At 43.3% G+C, this 23,204-nt stretch overlaps 1 protein-coding gene across 1 annotated transcript in view; it reads left to right on the plus strand.

Annotated features, from left to right (window-relative positions):
* The window catches only part of ST6GAL2 (ST6 beta-galactoside alpha-2,6-sialyltransferase 2), a 51,101-nt gene that overhangs the window by 15,610 nt on the left and 12,287 nt on the right, over nt 1-23,204 (plus strand). Inside the window, exons 5-8 of the mRNA XM_086482129.1 lie at nt 11,762-12,764; nt 17,056-17,153; nt 20,312-20,413; nt 21,525-21,699. Coding sequence (XP_086338255.1) covers nt 11,762-12,764; nt 17,056-17,153; nt 20,312-20,413; nt 21,525-21,699 — 1,378 coding nt within the window. The remainder of the gene's footprint in view (nt 1-11,761; nt 12,765-17,055; nt 17,154-20,311; nt 20,414-21,524; nt 21,700-23,204) is intronic.

Raw genomic sequence — 23,204 nt, forward strand, 5'->3', positions numbered from 1 at the left:
AAGGCGTTTGCATGTCTTGGCTACTTAAAGGCAATCTTAGAAGGAGGGCTTTTTAATGAAATCAGTGATATTTCAAAGGCCTGCCTGTTGGCTGAAAACCAAAAGGAGATGTAGCCAGCATCTGAAATACTAACAAACATTTTAATGAAAATTTTGAGAATCCCACCTGTTGAAGCATTGAAGGAAGGGAATGTATTACATATATAGTGATTAGCTTCAGACTCCAAAGTCAGTATTTAAATGGAGTCTTTCCTTTAGAGATAAAGGCATGTCAACAACCTCTGCCAAGTATGTTAGTAAGAAAAGCATTTACTCTTTCACAGATTCATCTGTAGTAGCCTGTAGATCTCAAAATACAAGGTTTTAGATTTAGTTCTTTCTTATGATGGTGAACATTAGCGTCAAATGGTAATTCCACAGTTGTATCCAATGAGGATTGGTTCAGAATCCTATCCCATCATTTCATCTTTTACAACAAAAACAACTAATGCAAATAATGTTGCAAACTAACCAGCTCTGTCTTGCCTCTCACCTCAGTTTCTCACTGTTTTAATGGTGTCAGAGCTTTCGGAGACTTTTTTTTTTTTTTTTTTTGCTACCTTCTACCTTGTAAAGCCATTTATACTTGTAGGGAATGAATGGCAAGTGCTGAGAGAGAAGACTTCTTGTGAGCTGCACATGGGCACTAATTACTGCACAAAGGGGAAAGCTTATCACTATTTCTCATACTAGTTTCATGATGGTACTTCTTAGAGATCCTCTTTGCAAAATTTCCAGACAGGTAGGATTCAGGTTCCAGTGGTTCGTATCAGGTTACAAACAGCTGTATCCCACACCCCCCGCCCCCCACCCCCCGAAGAGATTTCTGTTGATCTAGTCATAGTTTAAACTAATATTGCCCTGAGCCATGCATAAAGCAGCGCCAGAGTGGAGGAGAGCAAGGAAAAAAAAAAAGAATTTAAATATTAATACCACTTTATTTTGCTTTATGAAGCCAAACAATACATCCCAGCTAGTGTAGGTTGGCTTATCATCAGCATAGTCATGTTAAGTATTAAAGTATACAAAAAAGGGGGAAAAAATTGTTCCAATCCAGGAAACTTCAGGTTTGGATTGTATTTGTAATGTAACAAGGGCTAAACTGACTTCATCCTTCAGTTTGGCAGGCCTTCTTCCAGGGTGAAACTTTTCATTCAAGCTTTTAGCCTAGAGCAAATAAGCCAATAGAAGGCATGTTGTTTGTATTTATGTATGAGTATATAGAAATGAGACATTAACAGTGATAATTTTCTAAATACTCTCTTGCAATTATGTTGCTAACGTAAACGAATAGGAATTGGCACTGAGATAGAGCTGAGAAATAGGGAACAATTTATTTATCATTGTTCTTTTTTAGAGTTTTAAAACAAGGGCTTGCTTGCTTTCTGGAACAAATGTAAAAAGACAAACTGAAGTCTAATAAAGAAGTTAGTAATAAAAAGCAAAGCAAAACACAGCTTATAGGACTTGCTTTGTTGGAACATACCGTAGAAACATACTCTGTGGTTGTACAATTTACTGCTATGTTGAGATACAGATAATCAGTATATCTCAGAGACATTGTAGCTTTAGAGTGGAAAATCAAAATTTTCCAACCATTTCTGCCTGGAAGAGTTTGTGAGTTTGGTCAAGTTTTTTGTGATAGGATTGAAACAGACCTTTTGTAACTGTGCTCTCTGTTCATGTGCGTGTTAGTATAAACGTTTCCTTCTTTCAGGAAGCAATTCAGATTGCCCTTTTTCAGTGCAATTACTGCTGTGTTAAGTTCAAGTAATATAGCATCTAAAAACATTTATGGAGCAAAGAAAAGAAGCCTTTTATTCTAACCTTGCCAAGAGCAGAAATAAAATGAGCTGTTGTGCTGGAAGTGTAGGACTGCATGAGGATTTGTAACGTCCTATTTCTCATGGTTTAGTCTTGTGTGCAGCCTGAGATTTGTGTGATTTAATGAGACTGTGATTCGTTTATCCTGTCAAGCTTTAAATAAAAAACCCTCAAAGCACTTCCTTCCTTTTTTGAATTATGTGTTTTTGCAAGTACAGTATCAAAAGCTATCCCTTAAAAAGAGGGAGGGGAACTAAATAGAGTTATGTATGTTGGCTGGATTTTTTTTTCTTATGTTTTATTAGGCACTGAGTAGACTATCCATTTCTCTGTGCCTCTCTGTCTTGTTTTCGGGGCATTAAGAGATTCCTGCCATCATGTTCAGTTACACATGATGTCAGAACATAGGCATTGGCTGCTCCTGGACTGTGCTTTTGCAGGGGGAAAGGGATTAAAATCTTATTCTGTGGGCAGGGAGGGATCAGTCCCACAGAAAGCCAGGCTGTGCTGAAGGTAGGCTCATGTTGTGTGTTCTCAAGCACCAGCTGTGCCTGTAGTTTGGAACATCTCTGCATGGGTTGTGAAGCGACATTTGGTATTGGGACTGGCACTGACAAAGATGTTAAGTAGTGACATGAACAGTGGGATTGGGTGCATCCTCAGCAAGTTTGCTGATGAGACCAAGCTGTGTGGTGAGGTTGAAATACTGGAGAGAAGGGATGCCATCCAGAGGGACCTTGACAGGCTGGAGAGGTGGGCCCGTGCAAACCTCATGAATTTCAACAAGGCCAAGTGCAAAGTCCTGCACCTGGGTCAGGGCAATCTCAAGCACAGATATAAGCTGGGTGATGAGTGGATTGAGGGCAGCCCTGGGGAGAAGGACTTGAGGTGCTCGTGGATGAAAAATTGAGTACGAGCCAGCAGTGTGCACTCGCAGCCCAGAAAGCCAATTGCATCCTGGGCTGCATCAAGAGAAGTGTGGCCAGCAGGTCGAGGGAGGTGATTCTCCCCATCTGCTCTGCTCTGGTGAGACCCCACTTGCAGTGCTGCGTCCAGCTCTGGGGCGCCCACCATAAGAAAGACATGGACCTGCTTGAGCAGGTCCAGAGGAGGGCCACGAAGATGATCAGGGGGCTGGAGCACCTCCCTTGTGAGGACAGGCTGAGAGACTTGCGGTTGTTCAGCCTGGAGAAGAGAAGGCTCCAAGGAGACCTTATAGCGGCCTTCCAGTACCTAAAGGGGGCCTGCAGGGAAGGTGGGGAAGGACTCTTGATCAGGGAGGGTAGTGATAGCATGAGCGGCAACAATTTCAAGCTGAGAAAGCACAGATTTAGATTAGATATTAGGAAGAAATTCTTCACTATAAAGGTGGTGAGCCAGGCCCAGGTTGCCCAGAGAGGCTGTGGCTGCCCCCTCCCTGGCAGTGTTCAAGGCCAGGTTGGATGGGGCTTGGAGCAACCTGGTCTAGTGGAAGATGTCCCTGCCCATGGCAAGGGGGTTGGAACTGGATGGTCTTTAACGTCCCTCCCAACCCAAACTGTTCTGTGATTCTATGATTCACAGGGTAGAAGAGGGGAAAGTATGTGCAGCTATTTTGGGTGCTAATCCATTGCAAAGCTCAGTCCAAGGGTGCCTTGGTTCATAAGGTGGGAGAGGAGCAAGGGCTGTGCTCCACCTGGGAGCAGTGCAGTCGGTGTCCCAGGGTCCCTTTTCCCATGCACAGGGATGGCAGGAAACAGCACATTGACCTGGGAGGGGCTGCCCAGGAGGAATGGGGGAAGACACAGCATAGTTCCTGCTGCTCACCCAGACCTACTGTCTGTTGCAGGAGTGTGGTGTCCTCTTTCCTATTAGTTGCTTGGTAGAAATAGGGTAGGATGCTCTGGGCTAGAGCCTGCCCTCAGCAGTAGCAGAGCTCACCTGGTGCTTCCCTGGAGGGAAGGATGTGATCGTTCTGGTGGGAGGAAGTTTTTGCTTCCAGTTCCCATCAGTGCTGAGGTGTCCCTGCCTCTGGCAGGTGTTGCTTTGCTCTTTCACTAGCACTGTAAGCATAGTTCCTCTTCAGCCTCCCTGCCGCTCACCCCTGCCTTCCTGCCCTCTGCGCTGCTCTGCAGCTGGGCTTCCTTCCCGCCCAGCCTTCTCCAAGCTTCCCCTGCTCCTTGCTTCTTCCGCCCTATGTTGGTATACTTGCTTCCTCCTCATTGACCTCACCTCAGCAATAAAAGTAAACGCATTAATAAGGTGGTTATGTATGAACGGAGGATGCACAACTAAGTGATGGCCATCAGTCTGATCGCTTTGTTTCCACACTTGGCGTTTCTCTCCAGCCAGCTTGCCGTTTCAGCCTGCATGCCTCATGCAAATGCACTTGGCTTCCCAGGACCCTAATGCTGATCAGGTCTCTGGGGAACAACGGCAGTTCCTCTACAACCTGCAGTTTATGAGGGGGAGCAGAGATGCACAAATGTAGCGCAGAAAAACGTGTGGCTCTGTGGCCTGATTTGCGAGGCTTTGGCAGTGTAGAGGAACTACTGAAGTGTTAAGAGTGTAGCCAGCTGGGATGGTGTTTGTACAAAGCTGGATTCTTACGTGATTATCCAGTGGCATACTGAATTTCATTTTGGAAAAGCAACTTGTAATGTCTCTGGATATTTGTAGTGGTTTTATACTGATGTAGATAAGAGGTTGTTTTTTTTTTTTTCCCTGGTGCTTGGATCAAGAGACAGTGCTGTGGCAGCTGAAAAGTGACCGAAAACTGTCCAAAGCTGCCAGCTGGTAGTTTTGCAAGGGCAGAAAAGATACCTTAGCTGCTTCTCTACTGTTTGTGTTTGAGGACATGCTAGGGACTATGGCCAAAGTAGAGGTTTCTCCATCCATGTTTCACGGTGGAGCCAAGCACTGCTGACACTTCGCTGCAGCTCGAAGCAGTCTTGAACCTTTGCGTCTCGCTATAAACAGTACCAGGGCACAACAAAGGTATGGCAAGAGCAAATGGCAAAAAAGGGGTCAGAAGTAGGTAAGACTGAATGCAGATAGTGAGTGCATGGCTATGTGAGGCGCTCCTTGAGAGGCTGTAGGGGCTGATTTGAGTTATGTTGTGAAAATTGCTGATTTTCAACACAACTATGTGACACTTCTGCCCCTTTGTAGTTTTGATTGAAGAGCCTGGAAGTGATTTACACTGAAGTTGTTTTGAATTTCACATGCAGTGATATGTAGTACATTTCTATAGAAACCCTCACTAACGATAACATGACTGTAGTTGGCTCATAACCAGTCCGTAAAAGACAAAGAGGTTGCGTTGTCTCCCCTGACCTGAAATTTGGGAGGAAATTCTGGCCAGAGTGTTGAATCTCAGTGTATATCAGAGTGAGAGCCGCTGTCACTGCTTGTGAGAAAAGATGCTGCAAGTTGGGTAGATGGAGGTTGACCTGAGAGGTGCAGTCAGTCACTGCAAAGCCAGGTTTTCCCTGGCCCTTGATGCTGTGATGAACATTTTCATTGGCAGTGGGAAAGCCTGCATGTGAAGGCTAAGAGCTGGTGCGGCTATTTTTACTTCCCTCCTATCAGCCCACACTCACGTAACCTGTATGTGGTCTCTGGTCTGTGGAGGCGGCACTGTGGGCTGTAGGAAAGTGATAGCTGGATTCAGTGCCAGGCAGCTTGAACTTGATGATGGAGTGTGGAGAGTGGGTATCAGATGCATAGAAGATAGCTTTGACCTCCCACTAAAACCCAGAGATTTATGCATCTAAGCCCCCATGCTCCTGCAGAATAATCTAGGACACGTTCCTTGGCAGAAGCCCCACTGAGCATTTCTCCAGCTGCCGAGTTGCCAGCTTGAGTTTTACTGCAAGTCTCCACTATATTTGGTAATTTTCTTACAGCCTGAGCTCCTGGAAATGGGTCATTAGTAAAAATAATAATAAAAAGAGCCACTCCACCCCCATCCCCTTTAACTTGAAATCCTAGGTTTTATCAGAGAACCAGAGAACAGGCATGCTGCCTGCCTGCATCCCCAGAAGCAAGCAAGAACCAAAGACTCTACTTTCCAAATGCCCTGGCTTGGGACTCTTGGCTTACATTTAACAGGTGATTCAGGTTAGCAATACCATCATTTGCATAACTCCCAAGGAATCTTGCCTAAGAAGGTAACTAAATACAAGTTAAAAAGACACTGAGCAATAGTGAAAAAAGAAGAAAAAAAAAATCCTACTTCTCAGTAGTGCGGATGTTTCTTCTTTGTGTCAGAAGACACTGTGTTATGTTGCCCCTAATAATAGTGAATGCAGCTTGACTCGTCTGAAAATGATGTTGAAGGAAGGAGCCAGATTTATCGGGACTAACAAGGAAGTTGTCCAAAAGAGATTCATTAATTAGGAGGCCTAATCACAGCCAATAAGACAAGTGCCCAGGCCATCAACAGACTAGTATACATCTTCTGGCAGTCACTACTCCCCACAGGCTTGCCTGTCTGTTGCTGCCTACTGTATGGCTTGCACCACAGAAATGATGTGATAATGCTAAAACCAATTTGGCACTTCCCACATGAGAGGATGAGTGTGTTTCCCCACCCTGGAAACGCAGCCTCCAGCTGTCTTGTCCTATGCCAGAGGTTTCTTAATACCCTGGAATTAGCTGACTAAGAGATGAAGCAAACTAAAGGAACATTTGCTATCTGTTCAGGCTTCATAAGCTTTCTATCAAATAAACCCTGGTCTGATTCTCAGCCCTCTGCGAATGGATGCCCACAGCTGACATTTGCTACCCCAAATAACCCCGAGGTGACCTTCTCCCTGCAAAGCTGCAGCCCAGAAAAACCCTATTTAACATAACAGTGCACATCTTAGAACATCAACTTGAACCATCCTGACCTCTGAGCTGCTGGGGTCTGTACAAATTAATTTAACAATAGACAGCGTTGAAAGGGAGGAATGTTTCAAAGGAATAAAAAACCCCTCTCCCTCATCCATCTCTTCTCATTTAAGAAATAGTCAGGAGGCCTTCTTTAGAAAAATTAAAAGTGCTCCTTGTTGCAAAACAATGGGCTGTATAAGGGGAGGGGGAACACATTGGTTTCTTGCATCTTAGTGGAGCGAAATGAAATTTCCCGTAAATGGGTGCCACTTTTGGAAAATCGGCCTTTAATTTCCACGGGGCAATTGGCTTTATTTCCTGGGATGCTTCAAAGATACCCTTGGGATTTGCCTTTCTTTTTCATAACTGCTGCTAGTACTTGTATTAAGCAAATAAGTAAGTCTCCCCTTTCTGCCCACTTCACTGGTTCATACCTTGCCTCATGTGTTCCATGGCTTTCATGCAAACAACCAGACTAAGTAAGAAAAAAGCCCCTCTCCATATGGTAGTTGGAGCTTAAATCAGTTAATGATTGAAAGAGCCCATCAGAAAGCAGATAAGTAGAAAAATGAGATCTTCAGCCTCCAGGGCAAACAGTTTTATTACTTCTGCTGAAGAGGAAGCTGGGTTGGGTAAGTCTTGGGTGTTTTCCCCAGGTGCAGACTTATCCCTCTGGTCCTCCTTAGCAGGAGCTTTGACTCAACGGTCTCATTGTTTGTGAGTAGGGAGGATTATTACGGCAGCGGTGGTAAAGTTGGAGACAATGAGCAATGTTAATGATAATTTAAAAAATTGTGTAGAATTGCTTTGACAGCTTGAAACATGTATGATGAGCATAGGAGAGAGATGGAATCATATCATAGAATGGTTTCGGTTGGAAGGGACCTTAAAGACCATCTAGTTCCAACCCCCCTGCCATGGGCAGAGACGCCTTCCACCAGACCAGGTTGCTCAAAGCCCCATCCAACCTGGCCTTGAACACTGCCACGGAGGGGGCAGCCACAGCCTCTCTGGGCAACCTGCTTTGGTGCCTCACCACCCTCACAGTGAAGAACTTCTTCCTAATATCTAATGTAAATCTACCACCTCTTAATTTAAAGCCATTCCCCCTTGTCCTATCACTACATGCCCTTGTAAAATGTCCTTCCCCACCTTTCCTGTAGGCCCCCTTTAGGTACTGGAAAGTTGCTATAAGGTCTTCCTGGAGCCTTCTGTTCTCCAGGCTGAACAACCTCAACTCTCTTGCCTGCTCCATGGAAGGAAGTTTCTTCCTGAAGCATTCAGTGGACTTCAATAATTACACCAATGAAACTGCCTGTTTTTCTTTATTTAGCCAATGTTATTCATTACAATCGTTATTTCTGTTTTCCTACACAAATGTTTTTCTTTTTGCAATTGGGATGCTCTTCCTGCAGGAACACAGGGCATGAGGCCAAGCACATACCCAGGTAGTATGAGGGAAATTCCCCAGTGAGCAGTGAAGGGGTCTACTGCCAACGGTGGGGGTGGGAAGCCTGTGGAGGGGCTGCCCTCTCCTCCCAAACATTCCCAAAGCCGGAGACTGTGAGGTGTGAGAAGCCGCAGGGGCTGAGGGGGAGAGGACTGGATGTTTAGTGCAGAGGGAGATAAGATAAACTGATACTTCTGTGGACTTACTGCAGCTTTCCACACACAGCCCTCAAGATGCTGTGAGGTTATAGGGGTCCTCTTGCAACTAATACAGTAATGACCTTGAATTCGCTTCCAGCTCAGCTGTACTGCTCGAGGACAAGGCTTTTCTTGTGAGCAAAAAAACATTAAAGCAGCACAGAGATTTGCCTGCATAGCTCCAGTCTTCAGGAGTTTTCAGTATCCTTTTTGAGGCCCCACTTGCAACAAGGGATTGTAGATAAGCTTCTGCAGTAGTTAATGTGTAAAGTTTTCAGGTTTATTCTCACTGGTGTCTCTCCTTTTGCTTGCAGTGTTGACAAAATATACTGCTGTATGCAGATTTTTTGTTTTGCACAAGTAATTTTTTGCTGCATGAAAAAGGTGATCATGTGCATGCTCACATGTGCGTGCCAGCCAGTACAAGTATGCTTTTATTGCCTTATGGGTGTTGGGGGAAAAAAAAAAATCACTTTGATTTAAAGATAATTAATAATACAACTCATTCCTTTTTCAGATTGTAACCTGAATGTCAAATTTAGGACTCCATACTAATTCTTCATGCTGAGGCAAGGCAGTCTGCTGCACCAAGCATATGCGATCACAGTCAATTACAAACTTTCATAGTCTCACACCTGAGTTAAGACTAAACTGTTTCTGTTTCTTATCAACTTCTGGTTATATGATACAGCAAAACTGGGGAAAAAAATGTGAAAAGCGTGAGATTTTGTTATGGATTATGTTTAAATTGTGTTTCGACTCGTTGCGTGACTCAGTGGAAAATATTGGTGACCTCTTCCTTTATAGCTTCGGCTTCCTGCAAGCTTGTCTGTTAAAAAGATTCTGCAGGATGCTTCCTTTGCGGATCCTGTAAGAAATGTATATTCAGCAGGAGGAACATCTGACTGAGCAAAGACTAACTTACACACTGGTTTGGAAGCCACGTGTTGAAAAGTGCTAGGGAAACACAGCAGGGAAAATGATAAAAAGGGATGAAAGCAGTTCAGATGGGTGAAGAATGCTGATTTAAAAAATGCAAACCATCTGAACACTGATGAGTGGGCAGTTTGCAGTAACTTCAGGGCAGACCTAAGTTGCACAACAGTCGTATACTGTAAGTCGACTCCCACAGGACATCGCCTGCAGTGATTTAAAATTGGAAGAGGGGGGAAGTGTCGAGGTGCTGCAGAGAGCAATCTTGCAGCAGCAGAGTGCAAGTAGGAAATGGGTCAGTTGGAGTAATAGCTTTTTTCCGTGTGGTTTGTGTGAGCCAAGCCAAATGTGTGTGGAGCACAGGGTTATCATACTCATGATTTTTTTTTTTTTCCTGATGTATTAGAAATGAAAGTGTTTGCAATGAAATTCAGTCATCGAAGTATGACATTATGAATCCTCTCTCTGTTTGGACACTGCCTTGAGTCCCAGTCAGCTTGCCTTTTTTAATGTTCTAGGCTTTGTCTAGATCATTAAAATAGACTGTGTTTGGAAATGTAATGCTGTGGCCTCACATTCCCAGGAGGTCAGCAGAAATGCTAGCCTGACATATCCCTGCTAATACCACCTGCGGTTTGTTCTCGCTTCTGCATTGTGGTAGGCAATCTCCTCGTTTGTGCTGAAACAACTAGATGTATGACCACACTGAAGTGGATAAAGGGGCTGACCCAGTTTAAAAAAAAAAAAAAAAAAAAAAGAACCAAACCAAAAAGACCCTCTATTTCCTCGCCCTAATCCCCTGCTGTATCAGTTTACTGGTCTGGTTTGTAATATGCCAGCCCCATACACAGGGGCGTTGGCAATGGCGGACGCACGGTGCAGGAATGAGGGACAGAGTGGAGAACACCTTATACCAATGTTATTGCTGGTTTCTTTTCGATGTGAAAACACAGCCTTAGTTACAGCTTCAGTCTAAACTTTGCATTCAGCTTTGATGTACTTCAGCAGCTTGCAGAAAGGTGATAGCATATGGTGACTGTGTTTTTGGTCCCTCCTGACAGTCAGGTTTAAGCAGGTAGTGTGTTATCAGAGGTGTGTAAGCTGTGTGTGCTGTTCAGATGCAGTGTGATGAGATGGTGGCTCCTGAGGCACAGGCTGTTAATGAAATCCAAGCCTGCCCCCACTCCCGTTCCCCTTTTCTGATCACAGCTGGCTGGTACAAGTGGCTCTTAAGTCCCACCATTAAGTGGTCATTGAAACAAATGGAGTTAGAAAGAAAACTCAAAAAGAAGGAGCTTATTTTTAATCCAGATCAGGTAAGTGATCTGTCACTAAGTAGTACGCGGAGTTACACTGCAGTGTAGCAAATGAGTCTGATAATGACTATTGTGCAGGGAGGTGAATGATAAAGCTTATGATAGGGAGAGCTGGACTTTCTTCAGCCAGCTTTGCCACCAATGCCCACACCACTTGATTGAGCAAGTGAGTTCCTGTAAGGGCATAGTGTGCGTGATGGTCCAGCAATGTGCTAGTGTATTTTCCTTGGAACACAGCCTCCTCAGTCAGACTTTAATTTTGGACTATACATCCCTCCACTAATGCACAAGCTGTCCAAAATTCCCAGATATTAGTAAAGCACAGATTTGCGAGTTTAGGTCTGACATTCCCTACCCACTCCCTTTATGTAGATCTTTATCATTATCCTAAAAGCATGTATTTAGTTGTGCCATCCGTCCCCCTTTTTGGAAAATGCCAACTCCTCACGGCTTGATGTGCAGAACTCTTTCATGCCACCTCAGTGTGCGTGTGCCATCTGTAGCAGAGCTACAATAGTCACTCTTATTCGGGTCTGATCCTGGGCAACAAATAATGTAGCTCACTGATGCTGTACCAGTTCATGCCGGCTGAGGAAAATCTGACCCGTTGGTGTGATGCTCTGCCCAGCTCCCCCTTGATGCTATCCACAAAGCACCATCCTTTCCAGGCTGTGGGCAGAGGAGGGCTATCCAGCTGAAAGTTTGTGCTCCCTGCCTGGTCTCTTTGGGGACAGGCTTGCTCACAGTCCCACTGCGTAATGGCTTTCAATGGCAAAAGAGAAGACAGCTAATATTGTCCCCACTGTGCATACAGCCAGGCATGGGTTTTGCTTTTGCTCTCTTAATGCTACGCTTGGTATAGCAGAAGCAGGCAAGCACATGATCTCCCCGAAGGCAGGATCCAGTGTTACTGTAGAAACTGGCCACCAGCTTCTTTTGTAGCTAGCAGCTGTCACTGTGTGGTTACAGCCAAAGCGTGTCACTCCTACAGTGTCTGCAGGCTCTGGAGTTTGTTTCTGCTTCTGAATCTTCTATGCTACAGCTTGGAGATTAATTCTGCATTTTCTATCGAAGCTTGTTAAGGTATTTTTGAATTGTATGCATTTTTAGAACCATTCTTGATTAATATTTGATGTTCTTTCCAGGTTTCATTTTCCTTCACTAATACTTCAAGGCACAGAGGAGCTGGTAAAGGCATTGCCATGAAACCTAACTTGAAGCAATGGAAACAACTCATGCTATTTGGGATCTTTGCATGGGGTCTGCTTTTTCTGGTCATATTCATCTATTTTACAGATAGCAACACTGCTGAACCAGTTCCGAGTTCCTTTTCTTACATTGAAACTAAGAGGCTTCTGCCCCTTCAGGGCAAGCAGAGAGTCATCATGGGAGCCATTCATGATCCATCATTCTCTGAAACCATCGATGGGAATGAGGTACTTCTTAATGAAGATCTCTTAGGTACATTTAAATCGGGGACTGGAAATATTAAGAAATGGACTGATTTGGAAGATGCCTTTAGAAATGAAGATGAGTTTTTTCCATCCCAGATAGGAAGAAAATCAAAAAGTGCTTTCTACCAAGTGAATGACAATTATTTATTTGCTGCTGGTCAGCCTCAGTCACACAACCACCTTCAAGAGATAGCAAAGTTCATCTCAGCTGATGAGGATAATCCAAAAGTAAATATTTTACAGAACAACTGGAGCCATCAGAGAAGAATGAAGAGAAGGAGCACAAAGCACAGGAGAAGCCAGATGCTTGATGAATCTGATGACTGGGATGGGCTATATTCCACAATGTCGAAATCCTTTCTTTACAAGCTTTGGAAAGGGGATGTCTCTTCCAAGATGCTAAACCCTCGACTGCAGAAGGCGATGAAAGATTATTTGAGCACCAATAAGCATGGGGTGCGGTTCAAGGGGAAACGAAACTCCAAGTTGACAGGAGACCAGCTATTCTGCGAGCTGAAAGAAAGGGTGAATGTGAAAACAATAGATGGCAAGGAGGCTCCCTTCTCCACTCTTGGATGGGAAAAGCACGTTCCCCAAATTCCACTGGGCAAATTGTATACACATGGCTTTGGGAGCTGTGCCGTAGTTATGTCTGCTGGTGCAATACTGAACTCCTCTCTAGGAGATGAAATAGGTGGGTGAAATGCATCTATTCATGTGCTTATATGTCCTGTATATGTACATGTGTGTGTTCATGTTTGTCTTTCAAAAAGTTCATTCTTCTCAAGCATAGTTCTGTAAAGTCTGATTCCTCTCTCTCACCAGTGTTGCATGAGTGTTAGTGTGTGGACTTCAGTGAAGCTATTCCTTTTCAGGACTGTATAACTGAAAGGAAAATCAGGCCTGAAGTCATAATTTGATTTAAAGAAAACAATGATGCCTTATTTTATTACAGCTTGTAGTATAAAGGAGGCACTGTTTTCATCAGGTCTGCCATATTTGACATTCTGCTGCAACATTTCTTTAGCGGATTAGAGCTATGATCAGGTTCTGTTCTGCAAAGCTGTGTTGTACCTGTCTGTATTTTGTGGCGGCTCATAGAGAAACTGCTTGTTGTATCGCTATCCCAGACTGCACTTTGTCTCCATGCCAAGAAGCAGTAGAGCATCTTCTTCATCTCTTGCATGTTTAGAGTTCACAGACATACAGAATTCAGACCCTTGAGTAGCTTCATGCACTGAAGTTGAGTCCTCTGATCTCTCGTTTTTCCATTGCTGCACTGAGTCAGTGAGGTTACAGGTGTGCTGAGATGTCAGCATCACACAGGATTCCCCATCTCAAGGTGGGAGTTTTGTGGTATCTATTTAGAAAAGGACTGTGGAGCCATAGCACTAATCCAGATGAGTTTTATTTTTTCTTTTAAAAAATTAGTGCTACTGCTTGTGTTAATGTGTCAGTAGTTCTTCATTTTAGTAGTACACGTGCAGTATGCTAAGAGCACTGAAAGAAGGATGAAATCTATGTCTCAAACTTGCTTCTGGAGCAAGAAAAGTTATCTCCTTCAGCTCTGTATAAAAACCTTTTGATGTTCACTAATTGATCCTCCTATCTTCCAGGACTTCACATCCCAGTACTTGCTTCATTGCATTGTATCATCTCTTTGACACAGATGGGTTTCCTTTAAATCTCTGGGATATATTAGATCTGCTATCATTATCAAACTGCTCTAATAGGCTTCTGACACAGCACAGGCACCCAGCCGGCCTGCAGCTAAAATCTCACCAGTGTAACCCCCAATTTCACAGGAAGCCCCACTGATTTAGACATCTTTGGAGTGAAAAAGCCTAACAGTTCGTCCCTTCTCCAGTGTGTTATCCTTGATTGAAACAAAATAATCTCTCAATGTTGCCCAGTACACCCAGTTTATACCAGTATGGATTAGTGCCGTTCTGGAGAATCCATAGCACATTGTGACATATTTACATAATTAGATATTACAGCATGCATCATGACATATTTGCATGCTCAGGTGCAGCCCAGCTGTGGACTTTGGTGCTTGACATGGCACCTGGGGCCCATATGCTCCTGTGTGTACCCATTTTCTTGGGAACGCTGTGGGCACAGAAAGCTTATGCCATTCTCTGAGGAGGAGCTGTTGCTTTAATTGGGAAATTGTCATCTGATGCTGCCTAAAGGGTGGAGATGCTGTTTGGTAAGACCTACACAAAAGTTTCAGATCTCCTCCTACCTGTTGTACAGGGAATGGCGGGGGGCAGCAGCAGTCACAGAAGTGTCTTCCAGGCCATGGGCAGGTACTTGTGACTGAGCAGAGAATTTGGCCCAGAACCGTGGGTGGGCAACTGACTGCTTACAGCCATCCCAGAAGGGCCTGGTGCAAACCCATGGGTCTCAGTGGTTAGTGTGGCTCCTGGGAAGTGCTAATATGCTGGGGACATCATGCCAGTGTTTCCCATTTAAAATGGAAAATGGAAGCTCCAGCATTTGTTTGTGCTATTATTCCCATGGGGAAGAAGTTATGCTTCCCCTGCAGAGTCGAGATAGTATGTGTTACAGCTGAGCTCTTGACCATGCCCTTCCACCTCTACTCTAGTCCTTGAAAAAGTGAGAAGAGTCTGACCAGGAAAAGAAAGAGCGGACTGTACAACATGCTCTTTTTCCCTGTACATGCACAACTGTAGGATAAAACTGTCCTCTCCCAGAGCTGGCACCAGGGTTACCTGCTCTGGATTGAAAAATGCAGAAAACTTGCCAGTTCGGAGGCACCATGGGTGGCCAGTGGTGCTGCCCTATGGAGTCAGCCTGGCAGTCACGGTGAGCAACTCTGTGTCCACAGAGGCATGGCAAAGTCAACACCATTAGGGAGTGGGGAAAAACACCCCCTGCGTGAGTTCTGTTTTTTTTGGGCCCTGAGTTGTACAGCCTTGGTTGATGAAGTTACTGAAGGTGAAAGGTTTTTTACTCTTTATCCTCCTGAAAGAAAAAAAGGCGTAAGCAAGCAGCAGTGGAGGACGTTTCCCTTCATAGGCCTTTAGCTCCCTCTTCTGTGTTCCTATTAGAAACACAGGCAGAATTGTTAATTTGTGTTCTGCCTTTTGCCCTCCTCCCCTGCCACCCCTCCCATGATTGTTTTTGAATTAAACTAGCTATGGAAATACTATGCAAGTACAGCAAACACTCCCATTGTGATCATGCTATTTAATGGGAGACTCAGATATTTAGGCATTGTCAGGAAGCAGCGGATCTGTGATCAAACCCCAAACATTTTATATTTTTAAAGTGGGTGTCTCCAATTACTTAATAAGATTAAAATCGGTTGACTTAAGACCAGCTACTATCAGTGTTAAGCTGCATCCTGATCATATGTTTTATGGTGAAGGAATGGGTTTTTTGGTCTTGATGTAAAGAACCAGTATGGGTAATGGTGGAAATGCAGCGTGCTGTCTGTCAATTAAGTTGTGAACCGTACAATTCCCTTTTCCTGACCCAATTCCCAGTTCTCAGTCAACAGGTTGTCAAAAAGCTGTCAAATGCAGGTCCAAAATTATGTTCTTGAATTTATAACCAAGTTTCAAGTATAAAGGACCTTTGTTTTTCTTTTCCTTCTCCAAAAATGTGGAGCTGCAGCTTCCATTGACTTCATGTCCTCTAGCTCCTACACAATCAATATACTTATGTTTAGGCAGGTGAAGGCTAGGTGTTGAGTCTAGGATTGTCCCTGCATAGGGACATAGAAAAAGCCTCCACTCCTTCTTAGCTTCTGAGGAGTTGGGCTTGGTGGGCATTTGGCAAAAATCTTTCTTTTCAGACACAACTTGTTAAAGCAAGCAAGTATGGCTGAGATTGGACTGCCGGCTTCATGTCACACAATGTTTTCTTGTCTGGAATACAAGAAGTGTGGAGTAAAGTTGTGAAAGGATGACAGACCTGGTTTGACAGGATCAGGCCTGAACTCCATTGAAGTGTCTTGGTTATCTTTGGAAACTTCTGCCTCCTCCATTTTTGAGCTACAGAGAACCACATTTTAAATTACCAGAGATAAACAGCTCTATAAACTACATATGGGTTAAAGCATTATATTCCCATTTAAGCCTGAATCGTATTCTCTGCTTCCATCAATAGAAGGGATAAAAGTAGACCAAATAGGGGGTTATTGACAGGGACAGTGTGTTTCTGGACAATGGATACAGTGTCTTAGTCTCCTTCCCACCTTTTGGCCTTTGAGATCCCCTCAAAAGAAGAATTGGGAGGGTGATTATCTTTTATCCGGCGGAGGCATGCACATAGTGTCTGCCCTTGACCCACACTTGACCTACAGCTGCTTTCTATTCTGTATGACTGAGGTCAACAGCTCATGGGGAAACTTCGACAGTTCAGCTGTGTTAGATCTTGGCTACCAAGGGATCCTCAGGTTTCTGTGTGTGAGCAGGTATGTGGGCTGACTTCCCTACAGAGACTCTTTAAGACTTGTACTGACCTTGAGAATAAGTACATGGTATGATTAATAGGTTTGGGGTAGTCTGAGATTTTCAGGTATTATAAAATACTGTGAAGCACAAGCTTATACTTAAGCATTGTTATTCATTCAAATATGCAATTAGATATCCTTGCAATTAACATGCTTCTGCATGGAGTAATTCCTTGTAAATTTTGCAGTAGAAATAGTGAGCAATTGTGTGTGCTGGATGTACTAATAACTTTCCCACACTAAGTTTATCCAATTAAGGGAAATACTTACGTATTGCAAGCTGAATTAATAGATAATTCTGAACTTTTTTCTAGTGGATTTTAAAAATGTTAATAACGTATAGCAGATGCAAGAGGATTTTTGTTTGCATGTAGTATAATGTTTATCATCCTTAGAATATAAAAATTAGGAGATATGTGTAAGTTTTGCGTTAGTTTAGATTATTTTATTGTTCTATATTACTAAGAAAAAACAAATTATCCCCCGTTTATGCTCGTAGATTCTCATGATGCTGTTCTAAGATTTAATTCTGCTCCAACACGTGGCTATGAAAAAGATGTTGGAAATAAAACAACCATGCGAATCATTAACTCTCAGGTAAGATCTTCCTTTTGTGAATTCAAGTCAATGTCACTTCTGTACAATATGACATTAAATTAATAACTTCTGAGAAAATGTTGGGTAATCTGGGAAACAGCTAGTGATTTAACAGTCATGATGTAGAGTAGGTAAAAGTTCTCCCTTACAGGGATGTTCACACTGCTGTCAGTGTAGAATGATTGCAGTAGTTACTTGATATCCTTGTTTCAAAGAATTGGTTTGTAGAGTTTCTTATGTGTCCTACATTTATAAAGGCTCTGCAGGATGCCAGAGCCATCAGTACAGAAGACCTTCACCACACTGCCTCTGGGATCTTCACAAAGCCTGGGATGTGGGGATCCCAAAGCTCTTTTCTTGTATTCTCTAGTTCCCCAATTATTTCCTTGCTGGAAGGGGAAAGAAATGGGAACTGGGTTGTCTTAATACATAACTTTAGGCAAGTCAGTCTTCTTTAAAAATTTGGAATGATCTAGTGAAAAACTTTAATGTACACTGGATGTTACACATAAGGTGAGTTTTGTTTGTCTGAATGGAAACAGAAAATGGGATTTTCTGCTTATGGGTGTCGACAAATAATTGTGCATTGAGCTACAGTGACACCTTATGGTTGAGAGCAGTTTTTCAATTTTGAAAAAAATACTGCCTGAATTCTGGTCTTGGGCAAACCAAGCCTCTTTCATCTTTATGAAATGCAGCCAAAAAACAACAAAATTACTCTGAAATTTTATGACATACTGAAATGATGAGTTTACTTAGTCAACACCAGTAGTATGGTTGGCCATGTAGCATGCTCTATACATACTGATTCTTGCTGAATGAGAGCAAAATTTTCATTTATTGTAATTCTTACAAATTAGTTTTTTCTTCTTCTTTGAGTGACTGCCCATGCAAAGTCAATCCTTGGTGGGTGTGTTCTCTGTGTATAAGTTTATGTTCTTTGCCACCACAGAGAGAACTGTTCACTGTCACTCCCGTCACACTTGTTTTGTAGCTCTTTGTGAGGCCGCAGGACAGACTAGGTCTTTGATGTGATCTGGGTTAAAGATGCCTCCTTTCTTTTGCTCAGGGGAAGAATGCAGAAATATCTTACTCTGGCTTTAATGCGGAAATCAATATATCAAAGAACATTGAACTTAATGACATTTATTTTACTTTTTGGGTTTGTTGGGTTTTTTTTTTTTTCCTTTTCTTTGACAGTTCTCTGTTTTACTGTTAGCCAAAATTTTCTGGTTGCTGACCATGCCTGAACTCCTGTGCCAGGCAAGGAGGAGGGCTTAGAAACTTTATTTAGTTGACAAGTCTCAATAGGCTCCCTATAGGAGAAGAGAGAAATGCCTTCAGGGAGTAATCTGAACTTCGTTATCTCCCCAGTGAATTTAGAGAGACTAAATGGCTAAATTAGCTGCTCTCTGGTGCTTGCGGCAGGCTGGGGTCCTCCTGGCTCCCAGAGCTGCTGCAGTATGCTCTCACTGGGGTGGTAATGGAGGGTCCTATGGTTTTCTCTGCTGTGCTGTACATTGCTTGCTCTCCACCAGGCCTCTCAAGAAAACACAGGGCATGGCTCAAGTTCAGGCCAGGTCAGCTCACACAGCTTCCTCCCAAGTGTTCATATTCCCACCACCCTTCTGCTCCTTCAAAGATGTCAGAAGCCACCTGTGATGCTCTGGCCATCTGCTGAGAAACTGTCCTTCCCTTCTCTGGGAGAGAAATCTGCACAGGCCACTTGATAACAGTTGCTTTCCCCTACCAATGCTGAAGATGGGTTACCCATACAGGTTTACTGACCCTCCTTCCTTCCTCGCTGTTGGAAATTGCTGCATTCAGATAATTAAAAGGCTGCTGTGGCCCTCTTCTTCCCTCATGTTCTCCGCTGTGAAAGCCCAAAGGACGTGAAGGAAGCCAGTGCAGCCACAACAGATACTGTTATTCCAGAAGAAACTCATCTCATGCATATGAATGCAGGCTCACTAAGAGTGAAATTTGTGTGGACAACACCTCCAAAGGATTCTTGCTTACTGAAAGGCAAGTAAGAGCTCCTTTGTGTGATAACTGTGGAACTGAGCTTTTAAAAGCTTGACCTTTTGGTCTGTTTATACTCTCAAAAAAGGAGTTTACGTTCTCAGGCGAAAACTGCTCTGAGAAACGGAGTTGGGGATGCTGATGGCAGCACGACTAATTCTGTTCTTGTTGTAAAAGGCTGATGGAAAGTCATTAAGCTCAAAGTTTATGGTAGGAAGAATATTGCTATGGCAACAATATTATTTTTTCTGAAGAAAAATATGCATAATCAAATATGGCTCATTGGATCCTAAAGGGAAATGAAAATTAGTAAGAATTTATTTGTGTGGAATGTTGATTAGTTTAACAGCTGGAGCCAAATTCATGCTGTTTCAACCAATGCTGAAATCATTGCACTCAGTACTGCCTGAGATTTGATACACCAGGGATGAGAGAGATCTAGTTAGGCATGGAGGGTCTGGAAAGGGGTGATCCAACAGGAGGGAAGAGTAAATTTTCAGTGGGGCAGGAGGATGAGGCAGAGCACCAGGCAATGCGAGAAGGAGATATATGAGAACAGTAGATCAGAGCAATGTGACAGTTTCTTCAAAAATAGCCCTATCACGTGCTTGTTCCTGGAATTATTTTTCTAGGTATACCAGCTTTTACAGTCATGGTCTAATTTGGCTTTTTGGAGTCTTGCTATTGAAATGAGAAAGCAACCAAAAAGGCAGGGGGTGGGATGGGTGGGGAAAGACATTATCCTTGGGGGCTGTAGCCCTTCAGAGAAAGCTGCCCTGTGTCTAAGAGGAAGGTCGTGCAGGCAATGTGAAGTACTGTAGCTTTCGTTTTCAAGTTCTGGAATACACAGTAATGTTGATACACAATTATGCAGCTTCTCAAGTGGTCCCATCACATCCCTCACAGATGGAGAGTAATTCAGCATACTGCTACTTAAAACTGTCATGGGTGCTGTTTATGGCTAAGCTGTTTTATGTATATATTTTTAACAAAACAGAATGCTTAAAATCAACCAGAATTAAAGCAGAACAAACAGCAGCGTGGGGAGGACTGTTCATTTTAGAGAAGAGTTTTGCCATTTTTCGGGATCCCACTTGCTTTTAACGCTGTGCAGTTCTTTGATTCTGTGTTTACAGATTCTCACCAATCCAAACCATCACTTTGTCGACAGCTCCTTGTACAAAGATGTTATCTTAGTAGCCTGGGATCCTGCCCCCTACTCTGCGAATCTGAACGTGGTAAGATGTCTGCTGGGATCTTTCTTCCCAATCAGTCTGAAAACACTGGAGAAAATTAATGTATTTAGTACTGCAGTCTCCTGGTTCTCACTTGTCACAATGAACCCCAAACTCTGTCTTTGACTAAGGAGTGAAGAATGCTATTTCTTCATTAATTGGTCAAAATTGGTTTATTGGTCAAAAGCTTTTTTAGTAGGCAGCACTTGTACTGGAATGGACTGCTCTGAGATGCTAGAATAGATGTAGGATGGGGTATTCTTTTTATAAAATATTGCTATTTTCACATAACAGTGAGTTTTCTGTGTGTTTGCCAAGGCAGGAACATTGCTAGATTTTAGAAGGAGGTTTTATCAGGAAAGGTGAAGAATTGCATCCATATTTTCCCACCTTTTCTTCTACCTCCCTAGATGAAATACAACACCCTAATGAAAATCTCTCTTGGCGCCTTCCCCATTTCTCAGGCCTCCTCCCCACCAGTCTTCCCTTTGTGTCCACTCCCCCACAGCCATCTGCACCATGCCATCCACCCCCTCACTGAGATTAGCAGACATCCATCTGGTTGTCACTGGGGGAGTCTCTTCTTTGGCTGGTGCTGCAGCTCCAGTGGACCAGTTGATCTGATGGTTCTTGGCAGGAAGAGCTCGGAGCTGAGCAGGCTGCAAAGTAGAAAGTAAACCTCTAGCTGCTGAACTCCCTTAGCAACAGATGCCAGAGGCTGCCTGCCTCCTACACAGGCTGCCAGCAGCCTGCTTCCCATGCTGCTGCTGCCTCCATCAGGGACAGGGACACTTTCAGAGGAAGGTTCACCCCCATGCCCTGATCTTGTGTCAAGGCTCTTTGAACCCCTTGATTAAAGTGATGGGGAAATGGGGTTAGCTCGGCCCACTGCAGTGAATTGCTTATGGGGAGACTGCATGAAGAAAGGAAGCAGAATAGCCCAGAGTGAGGACTGGCTTTCTAGGAGAAGCATCCACCAGTACAGGCTGCTTTGCTACCTTTGCTTCTGTTCTGAAGAACCCGAATGCAGCTAGTTCATGTTACTGTAAATGTAGTGTTCAAAATGCATTTGATACTATTAAGATTGAAAAAATTCTTACTTTTTGCCTCCCAGTGGTATAAGAAGCCGGACTACAATCTGTTCACTCCCTATGTACAGCATCGCAGGAAGAATCCAAACCAGCCATTTTACATTCTCCATCCAAAGTTTATATGGCAGCTCTGGGACATCATTCAGGAGAACACTAAAGAGAAGATACAGCCCAACCCTCCTTCTTCAGGTTTTATTGGTAGGTGTATCAAAGATGGGCCCAATAGATATGTTAGATTAAAAAAAAATTAAAAATTATAAATGTGTACATTGCATAAGGATCAAGTCTATACATGTATCCATATGTACTGTTTGTTCTTGGTGCTCTATACAGAAAAAATGACTAGCTAAAACACACAGTATGAACACTAGAAAATAGTTGTGTATAATGTTCTGCTTTCTTTCCCTTCACATCCATAGTATACATGCCATATTTATAAAACATACATATATCTATGAGAATTTTGTATTATTCTATGTTAATTTATCTGTTGAGAACCTACTCGGTTCTGAAGTTTTTTGTTGGGATCATAAAGCAGAGATGCATCAGACAAGTGTAAGCATATGGCAGATCATACAGAGCAGATGAAATCACTGACAGGCCAAGCTGTGTCCCCAAGGAAAGGGATTTCCCATGCCCTGTCACGGCTTCCAGTGCCCAGTCTGAAAGTGCCCAAAGCATCCCTTTTCTTCTTAGACTTGAAGGAATACAGTTTCACTGTATTTTTGGGGGGCCTTCCTTAGTATTTCTTGCAGGATAATTTGGCACTGTGCTCACGGTTCGTACAGCATAATGACTTATCTGATGCATAGCAGGTCCTGATGGTGAATGGCTAAAGGATGCAAGTAGTCAGAGTGGCAAGGCTGAGTCAGGGTCTTCCTTGCTCATGCTTCTGAGACTCAGAGGGCATTAGAGCTCCAAATACTGTCTTCCACTTTGGAAACTCCATCCTTTCCTCCTTGACATGGTGGTATTGGTCTATGTATTTGCTGCAGTCAGCAGCAGCAGAAGATACTCTTTCTATGAGATTGCATCTGACATGGGCAAACCAGTTCTAAGCACTTATCGTGGGCTTTGTATATAGTAGTGGCATCCCAGGATATTGTGGAGCCCACCAAAGGCCTTAGGGAGGGTGCTGAAGCTCTCAGAGGGATAACATAAAGCTGTCTGGGAGATGCCTGTCTATGACCTGAGTGATTTCTGCTTACCTGGAGCATGAGTGGAAAGAAGAGGAAGGCCTTGTGTGTTGGAGGAGGATGACTTGGCAGTTGGTTACTTCTTGAAGTGAGATTTTTGGAACCTGCTTGTAAAAATTCATAAGGAGAAGACTGCTCATCTGGAATGATCTCACCAGCTGCATTCACATTTTGCAAAAGCATTTCTTGGAGTAATGAAGTTGTTGATAAAAATAGGTTAACAGCTGCTGATCATAAGAATAGTGAAGATCATCATTGTGCTGCCAATCTATACTTCCACCATATATAAGAAACACTTCCAAAGCTTTCTTTGAAGAAATGGAGTTTAATTTCACTATAAGAATAGAACAGTAATCTTCAGCCCCAAATCTAAATGTTCCTGGCAAAAAATATCCTTCAAGCAGAGAAAGCTTTGAAAATATCGATCATTAAACAAGCAAAAACATTAAGAATAAATACACTCTGTGTGTACAGATGCAAATTTGCCTCCTTCTCCTCTACTGGGAA

Source organism: Leptosomus discolor, chromosome 1, assembly GCF_034619465.1.
Source record: "Leptosomus discolor isolate bLepDis1 chromosome 1, bLepDis1.hap2, whole genome shotgun sequence".
Lineage (NCBI taxonomy): Eukaryota > Metazoa > Chordata > Aves > Leptosomiformes > Leptosomidae > Leptosomus > Leptosomus discolor.